We start from the raw sequence: 8,909 nt of genomic DNA on the forward strand, positions 1-8,909 counted from the left end.
GGATTGCTGTAGTTGTGACTATGGTTTGTTAGTATTTCGTAGCTGTATAAGTTTGTAGATTAAGCTGTAGATTGTAGTTGAAGTTTGTGAACATAGCTGTAGTGTTTTATAGGTTGTGATTCTCCCTGTAGTTTGTGGCTGTAGTAGTGAGATCAAAGGTGTGCAGTAATTATGAAGGGTTCTATTGTTTGTGTAAATTGTGTTTTCTCCTTCTCTGATTCCTTTGTTCTCCCCATTGTTCAGAGAGAGAGAGAGAGAGAGAGAGATTCAGAACCAGGTCTGTGTCTCGTGGTTTGTTATGTCTGTCGTTTGTCTGCCTCACGTGTGCATATCTGTCTATTCAGCTGCCAGACGTTTGGCCCTGACCATTCACCCTGAAGTCAGGAGTATATATCAGTGTTTCATTAAGGACCTGAGTTTTTGGCACTGGGACAAAAACTTTAACTCTGTTTAACCCATTTCTCTCTCTCTCTCTCTCTCTCTCTCTCTCTTAATATAAAATACATTATTTATCTATTTGTACATTAAAAAAAACACATCAGCATTAAAAGTGAAACACTAGGAATGCAAAAAAAAAAAGCACCATGGCATTGCCAGCAGAGAATCTCTCTCTCTCTCTCTCTCTCTCTCTCTCTCTCTCTCTCTCACTCTCCCTCCTCTTTTTACTATTCAGCAGCGTCCAAGTATCCAGACAACCTCCACTGGTATCCTACAGTAATCCCCAGAGAGAGTGTGACTGGGGAGTGGACTGGGCAGAGAGAGGGGAGAGAGAGAGAGAGAGAGAACACGAGTGGGGGGGAGGAGTCAGCAGTCTATTCAAGGCACTTGTCCTCTGTGTGTGTCTCAGAGTGAGGGGTACAAACTAAACGCAGTCCCACGCCACTGCAGAGGCAGAGAGAGAGACAGACAGACAGACAGAAAGAAAGAAGGTCAGGAGCTGGTGTTGGTTCCCTCTGCTCTGAGTATTTATGGTTCTGGGAGTTCTCCAGAGGACCAGGTCAGTGTGGAACGTGTTCTCCTCTGACCTGCGGTGATCTGCAGTGTTCGACAGTGTTCTATAGTGTCCTGCAGTGTCCTGCAGTGGGATATGGATCCGGATCCGAGGCTGGGGTTCTGGGTTCTCACCCGGTTCTTGCTGGTGCTCTCTGGCTCTTGTTTAATCTCTGGTTTTAATCTGGACACCACTGAGACTTTGACTAAAGAGGGAGAGTCTGGCAGCTTCTTTGGATTCTCTCTCGCCCTTCACCAGCAGCTATCTCCCCATCCACACAGCTGGTGAGTTATGCATATTCATGCTATCTATCTATCTATCTATCTATCCATCTATCTATCTATCTACACAGTGTACATCTGTACACTCCAGACAGAAGTCTTATTTCTCAACTTTAGCTCGTTGATGTCTCAGGAGAAGTATGAGACAAAACTGAGGTGTAAGACAGTTATGTCCAGACCAAAACTGAGAAGGTTCTTAATGATGATGGTGTTTTTATCTCAGTGTTTATCTCAGCATTAAATCCAATGCGAGTCCTTGGTGAGATCCCGGCTCTCTTTTCTCAGGGGAAATATCTGAGCAACAGGAGACACAAAGTCTGCTGCATTACCTTTTCCTTCCTAAAGCCAGAGTGAATGGACTGGGCGTCAGAGTAGAGTTGCCTTGTGTCCTACGTTTTAACATATACATGTGCGCATATATTTATATAATAACTTATATAGGAAAATCAAATGATGTCACTGTTCTAAAGCTGAAAGCCAAAGCTCCCGGGGCCTGAGCAGCTGCCCATCAACTTCTGTTATCAGTGTACTTTGAGGCGTATTAAGTTCTATTTTCAGTTGAGAGAAATATCGTTTATGACACTGAGACACACACAACACAAACGTCTGAGAGATATCAGATTTAAAAAAAAATACTGAACCATCTCTTTAAAAAACTGCATATCATCACTGTCCAAAAAGAAAAGGAATCAGCAACCTTTGGATCATTTGTGGAGCATTTCTATTGGTCCGTTTCCTCTTAAATTGACACTGAGGAGTGTGTACATGAATGAGAATGTATAAATAGAGATACATGTGTCTGTTTCTGGAGTGGGGTGGTGGAACACAGGGAGTGTTGTGGAGGTGGAGGTGATTGGTATTGAGCTGGAGTGATTGAGAATAGTGCTCTGGAAGAAGACATTTCATTACTGTTATGCAGTGTGTGTGTGTGTGTGTGTGCCTGTGTGATTTACTGATGGTTCAAGTGCTCAGCTGAATCAGCGAATAGAGCACAGTGAGGGAGTGCCTGTTTCTGATCTGTGATTGGATGAAAACACTAGCTCTCATCCAGAGCCTGTCATCGGTGAACGAGAGCTGGACTGAGAAAAATCAGCAGGGAAATGTAAGCAAAACCCTTCCAGAATCATCTTAAGGACATGATGTGGTGAAAAAACTGACCCACAGAATGTCCCAGCAGTGTAAGTGCGAGAGGCTGCAGGAATTTTAGTCGCTTATAGCACATGATGTCATCAAACATCAAAGAGTAAGAGACTTCAGAGAAAAGAGAGTAAAGACTATAGTGACTTTGGTTTGTGAAGAAAAAGGAGTATATTTTGGGCGACATTGGTCTGGAGAGAGAGAGAGAGAGAGAGAGAGAGAGAGAGAGAGATGATATTGATCAGTATTGGTGTTCTTCCTGTAAGCAGTGACTCCTTCAGATCATGAATAATGGATGATGTCAGAATTAGTGAATCTCTTTTATCTCACATCAATCACTGCTTCTCAGTTCACACACCACAACAGTCTCTCTCTCTCTCTCTCTCTCTCTCTCTCTCTCTCTCTCTCTCTCTCTCTCTCCTCTCACTGTATCTGTATTCTCAGTTTACTGCACTGGAGCCAATCTGACGCATGTGTGAGTCTGTGTGTTTGTTTGTCTGTGTGTGTGTGTGTGTGTGTGCGCGCATGTGTGTCTGTGTGTGCTCACTATCTTTATTAAACCAGTGTCAGTCAGAAACACCACTGTCCTGTATGTGATGTAGTCTGAAGTATCACACATCACTGAACACATCTATATTTTTATAGTGGATTTAAAAAGACCTGGTAAGATAAGTGGTGTTTTCAGCCCGTGTTTTAAGTGACATCATCATGACATCACAGATCTGACACACAGAAAACAGAAATGATGGCATCCATCCGTGAGAGCGTGATGTGTTTTAAAGAAATGACTCATTTCCAGGATTAAAGAGGAACTGACGCCGATCGTCATAGTTACAGTAACTTCACTCAGATCCAGTTTCAGCGTTCACATTAAGACTCACAACTTCAAAAACAGAATGTAACTGGAGTCCTGATTCACCCAAAGCCTTCTAAGCTCTCCACTCCGAGTGTGTGTTAAACACTGATTTTGTGTGTGTATCCTGAAGCGAAGTGAGGTCACAGGATATGTCCGACTCATCTTTATAAAGGCACTGGGATATAGGAGCCTAGTCTTTGGTGTTCTCTCTCTCTCTCTCTCTCTCTCTCTCTCTCTCTCTCTCTCTCTCAGTGGAATGTGAGCTGGGTGTTTTGAGCTGAAACAGGTCCAGTTCCGGCCTGAAGCCTCAGGAATAAACTCTTGTCTCTTTTAGATCAACATTCCACAAATGCACAAAAAAAAAAAATCCAATAACTTTGGTATGAACTGGAGTGGGGTTTGTGATCCAGAACTAATAATTCAACATCTGTACGTGACCTCACTAATGTTCACCTGGCTGAATGCCATCAGATTTTCACAGTAATGTTCCAGTGCCAGGTGTAAAGCTTAAGCTTAAGCTTAAGCATAAGAAAAGCACAAAGTGTTACTGCATTAAAGACCAACAAACCCTGGTTAACAGTCTTCATTTCAGAAAAATGCTGGATTAGCAGGTGTACATAAACTTTATATTCGCTTATATTCCTTATCCACCAAAGTGTCTGTCCTGGAGCTGGTGCTGGAGCTGGCACCAGCACAGGCACCATGCCAGTAAAAAAAGAGGTCTTTGTTTGGTCATAGTTCCAGACAGAGTCTCATCTCTAACTGTGCAGCTTAATCAGGCTCTACTGCCCAGACCACCACAGAGACCGACACAGAGACTGACACAGGGACCACCACAGAGACCGACACAGAGACTGACACAGGGACCACCACAGAGACCGACACAGAGACTGACACAGGGACCACCACAGAGACCAACACAGAGACTGACACAGAAACTGACACAGGGACCACCACAGAGACCGACACAGAGACTGACACAGGGACCACCACAGAGACTGACACAGAGACCACCACAGAGACCGACACAGAGACCACAACAGAGACTACCACAGAGAACGACACAGAGACTGACACAGAGACCAACACAGAGACTGACACAGAGACCACCACAGACACAAAGACAGACACAGAGACCACAACAGAAACCACCACAGAGATCGACACAGAGACCACCACAGAGACCGACACAGGGACGACCACAGAGACCACCACAGAGACCGACACAGAGACCACCACAGAGACCACCACAGAGACCGGCACAGAGACCACCACAGAGACCGACATAGAGACCACCACAGACACAGAGACCACCACGGAGACAGACACAGAGACCACCACAGAGACCGACACAGGGACGACCACAGAGACCACCACAGAGACCGACACAGAGACCACCACAGAGACCAACATAGAGACCACCACAGACACAGACACAGAGACCAACATAGAGACCACCACAGACACAGACACAGAGACCACCACGGAGACAGACACAGAGACCACCACAGAGACCGACACAGGGACGACCACAGAGACCACCACAGAGACCGACACAGAGACCACCACAGAGACAGACACAGAGACCAACAAAGAGACAGACACAGAGACCAACAAAGAGACAGACACAGAGACCAACAAAGAGACAGACACAGTGACCGACACAGTGACCGACACAGAGACCAACACAGAGACCACCATTATCCAGATAATATTGAGGTGCTGTCTCATTTTCACCACAGTATTGACACGGGTGTGTGCGTGTGTGTGTTTGTTTTGTACTGGAGAGTGACTGTTGGTAAATGAGCTTTTACAAGGGACAGTTACCGTGGCAACTCAAAGCTCTGTGGTATGGGTATTTTTGGGGGGTGTCATATACAGTGTGTGTGTGTGTGTACTATGTGCTTATACTAGGTGTCTCTCACACTATGGAGCCAAAACATCTTTTCACATTTGTTCCTTTTGAGAATGATTATTATTAAATATGCAGTTAGGGTGAGGGTTGGGGTAAGGTTTAGCTTGCGTGTGTGCATTTGTGTGTGTGTGTGTGTGTGTGTGTGTGTGTGTGAGAGAGAGAGAGAGAGAGAGAGAGAGAGAGGGAGAGGGGGGGGTACAGTGCACCTCTGTGGTAGGTGTTTCTGATAAAATGTCTGCTCAGTGATTTTATGTGGTGTAATATTGTTTCCAATTTGTTGGTGTTTCCAATATTTTGTCCCCCATGTGTAAGCAGTGACTGGAAATAGAGCAGTGAAGGTGAAGAACCGAGGGCTTTATTGATTGAGCTGTAATCAGTACAAGATCCTGCAGAATGTGTGTGTGTGTGTGTGTGTGTGTGTGTGTGTGTGTGTGCGCGCGTGTGTGTGTGTGTGTGTGTATTTATAGTGATATAAGAGCTGTACTCCTGTTTAGCTCTGAGCTAAAAAGAGTGACATTCCACATTCCACAGTCCACTGCTCCTGAAGAAAAAGCTCTGTCCTGCTGTAAATCAAAGGTTTATTAACTTTTCATATTCATATAAACTGATCAGCCATTACATTAAAGACACCTCCTTGCCTGGACACTGGTTGTCAAATTTCTCAGCCACACTGACTGTAGGTGCACTTTGCAGTTCTACAATTACAGACTGAAGTCTATATTTTGCTCTGCATGCTTTACCAGCCCCCATTCACCCTGTTCCTGAATGGTCAGGACCCCCACAGGACCACCAGGGAGCTGGTATGACACTGCAGTGACACTGACGTGGTGGTAGTGGTGGTGTGTTAGTGTGTGTTTTGATCCAGGAGTGGATCAGACACAGCAGTGCTGCTGGAGTTTTTAAACCATGCAGTGCCAAAAATACCCAGCCCACAGTGTCCTGTGTCCACTGATGAGCTACTGCCTGTGTCTTTACATCTACGAGGTGGACCGAGTCATGTCCGTGTCTAAAAGAGTGGACAGTGAGTGGACACCGTGTGTAACAACTCACAGTCCAAGGTGGATTTTGTTATAGGGAAGAAAGTAATGGCCTGAATCACCAGCTGCTGCAGTTAAATTCTCGCATGTCTCTGTAACGGTTGCACCATTTAAGGTGGGACTGATTAGAGATGAACAGCAACCAAAATTCAACCTTGTCTCCTGAGAAAGTGCTGAAACTGAAAATGCAAATGAGCTGCTCTGCCAACAGCAATTTGACATGCCTTTCATAATTAGCATTAAACAATGTAAATATGCCTCATCGGTTTAATAGGATTCAAATGTAGACGTCCATGTGATGGATTCAGATTCACTGTTATGATTGTTTTTAAATAATTTTATTGAGCTCTATAATGTTTATTCCACATTATAGTTTATGTAGTTGTCTGTAGTTTTTTGCTGTAAATAGAGTGCCTCCCACACATTCCCAACCCACTGAACACTCCACCGGACGCTTATTTACATAAAAATAAAATCCCCTTTTGAAAACCAACTTAAAGCTGACAATGACTGTGCCCCCAACACCCCCCCATCTAGACAATTCATTATTTTTCCTTTGCCCCCTCCCGCTCTCTCTTTCTCTCTCTCTCTCTCTCTCTCTCTCTCTCTCTCTCTCTCTCTCTCTCTCTCTCTCTCTCCTCTCTCTCTTTCTCTCTCTCACGCTCTGTCTCTCTCTCTCTCTCCCTCCTGCTCCCTCTCTCTCTCTCTCTGTCTCTCTCTCTCTCTCTCTCTCTCTCTCTCTCTCTCTCACGCTCTCTCTCTCTCCCTCCTGCTCCCTCTCTCTCTCTCTCTCTCTCTCTCTCTCTCTCTCTCTCTCTATATATATATATATATATATATATATATATATATATATATATATATATATATCTGTCTCTCTCTCTGTCTCTCTCTCTCTCTCTCTGTCACTCTCTCTCTCTCTCTCTCCTCTCTCTCTCTCTCTCTCTGTCTCTCTCTGTCCTAAAATATATTTTTGTAAGTGCAGTTAACTGCTGTTTTCACAGAAAACTCCCTTTGTTTAGGTTTTTATTCCTAAGCTACACATTTTTTAAGGTGGAACTGTGTGTTCTAGTGTGAAACTACACTGTAGTGTGTATGTGGCTGAATTTGAACTTGTCTGCAAGATATTTTTCATTGTTTAAATTAAGGAAGAATTTGTAACTCAAGCTGTTTAGTTTTGCAGCACTTTCAGTTTGTGTTTACTTTCATCGTCTCTAGAAGTTGGAGTCAGTTCCTGTTAGGTAATCTGAAACAGCAAAATAAGTCAATATTTCCCACCTATGGAGCAGGAGTAGAGCAACATCCTCAGTAATTTTCATGAGTCATCAATGTTTTGAGATTTCCCCACCATCCAAATGCCTTCAAATGCAGTTTTTCATGGCTCTGCCAGTGGCACATAGAAAAAAGCCTGAGCCATTTCCCCTCTTACCAAGCCAGGGCTGTGTACAAACACTGGAGCTTTTTCCAGTGTACAAACACACCAGAGAGATCGCAAATAATGGGGAAATATTTTCTGAAATTTATAAAGTGTTTTTTGACAATCGCCTTTAGTGTTAATGAAAAATTAATTAAATATTGATGTTAATGAATTAAGGTGTCAGTTATCAGTAGTAATGCACTGTAGTAATGCACCAGGTTTCTCAGATGAATGCTCTGTTGTTGATGTGGTGTTCCAGGTGGTTGTTAGAATTTTGTCAGACAGCTGCTAACCCAGGTGGTCCAATATATTTACACTGACTTTGATGGAAAACAAACGGTGTCTGAGATCATTGCTCAGACGATCGAACAGAAATCAGATGGAGATCAAACGGAGCCTGAAGGACAGACACAAACCAGTCAGAGATCAGATGGGAATCTGACACGGTAAAGACATAGATCAGACTACACTGAGAGTTCCCTTTAAATAAGGCCCTGGTGGGAGCAGGTGGAGGAGACCTCGCATTGTTATTATGGAATGGTAGGAGGAGAGCTTTCATTATTATTATGGGATGGTAGGAGGAGAGCTCTCATTATTATTATGGGATGGTAGGAGGAGAGCTCTCATTATTATTATGGGATGGGAGGAGAGAGAGAAAGTCAGGAGGATCAAGAAAAATCACACTGATACACACTCTCTCTCTCGCTCTCTCTCTCTCTCCCTCTCTTACTGCAGCAGCACTCATTTAAATTCTCCTCACACACTTTAGTATTGAAGTACAGAGTCCCCTCCCACTGCAGGAATTCGTCTACACACTATTTCATTCACACACACACAAGGGTATGTGGAGAATTACCTTAACTATAACTAGTTCCACCATACTTTGTTTTTTTATTCCTATATGCCATACCATATTTTGGCACGTTCTATTAACTGAGAACAACTGACAGTTCTCTACTCAGTTACTATTCAGCTACAACCCATAGTTAAACCAAAGAGCTAATTGAGAACCTCTGGTTGCACACTAAGGCTGCTCACGAATTGGTGAAAGGCTGTAAAGCCATAGTCAGGTATTTTCACATGACAGTGCAAAGCATAATCGCAAAGTACAAAGAGTCCCACACTGGTTAAAATCTGGCAGGAAGCCAAAAGTGACCCCTGTGTTGGCCAGAATGGTATGGCAAGAGGCCAAGAGGAATCAAAGGATCACTGCCAAGGCCATCCTCGTGAATCTGATGAACATCCAGCCACTCCAGAGGATACTGCACATTGCTG

At 43.9% G+C, this 8,909-nt stretch overlaps 1 protein-coding gene across 3 annotated transcripts in view; it reads left to right on the forward strand.

Annotated features, from left to right (window-relative positions):
• The first annotated feature begins 867 nt into the window (after window positions 1-867).
• The window catches only part of itga7 (integrin, alpha 7), a 28,435-nt gene continuing 20,393 nt past the window's right edge, over window positions 868-8,909 (forward strand). For all 3 annotated transcript variants that reach the window (XM_066671858.1, XM_066671859.1, XM_066671860.1), the window contains exon 1: window positions 868-1,275. In XM_066671858.1, coding sequence (XP_066527955.1) covers window positions 1,088-1,275 — 188 coding nt within the window. In that variant the 5' untranslated portion in view covers window positions 868-1,087. The remainder of the gene's footprint in view (window positions 1,276-8,909) is intronic.

The sequence above is a fragment of the Hoplias malabaricus genome, chromosome 5 (genome assembly GCF_029633855.1).
Source record: "Hoplias malabaricus isolate fHopMal1 chromosome 5, fHopMal1.hap1, whole genome shotgun sequence".
Taxonomy (NCBI): domain Eukaryota; kingdom Metazoa; phylum Chordata; class Actinopteri; order Characiformes; family Erythrinidae; genus Hoplias; species Hoplias malabaricus.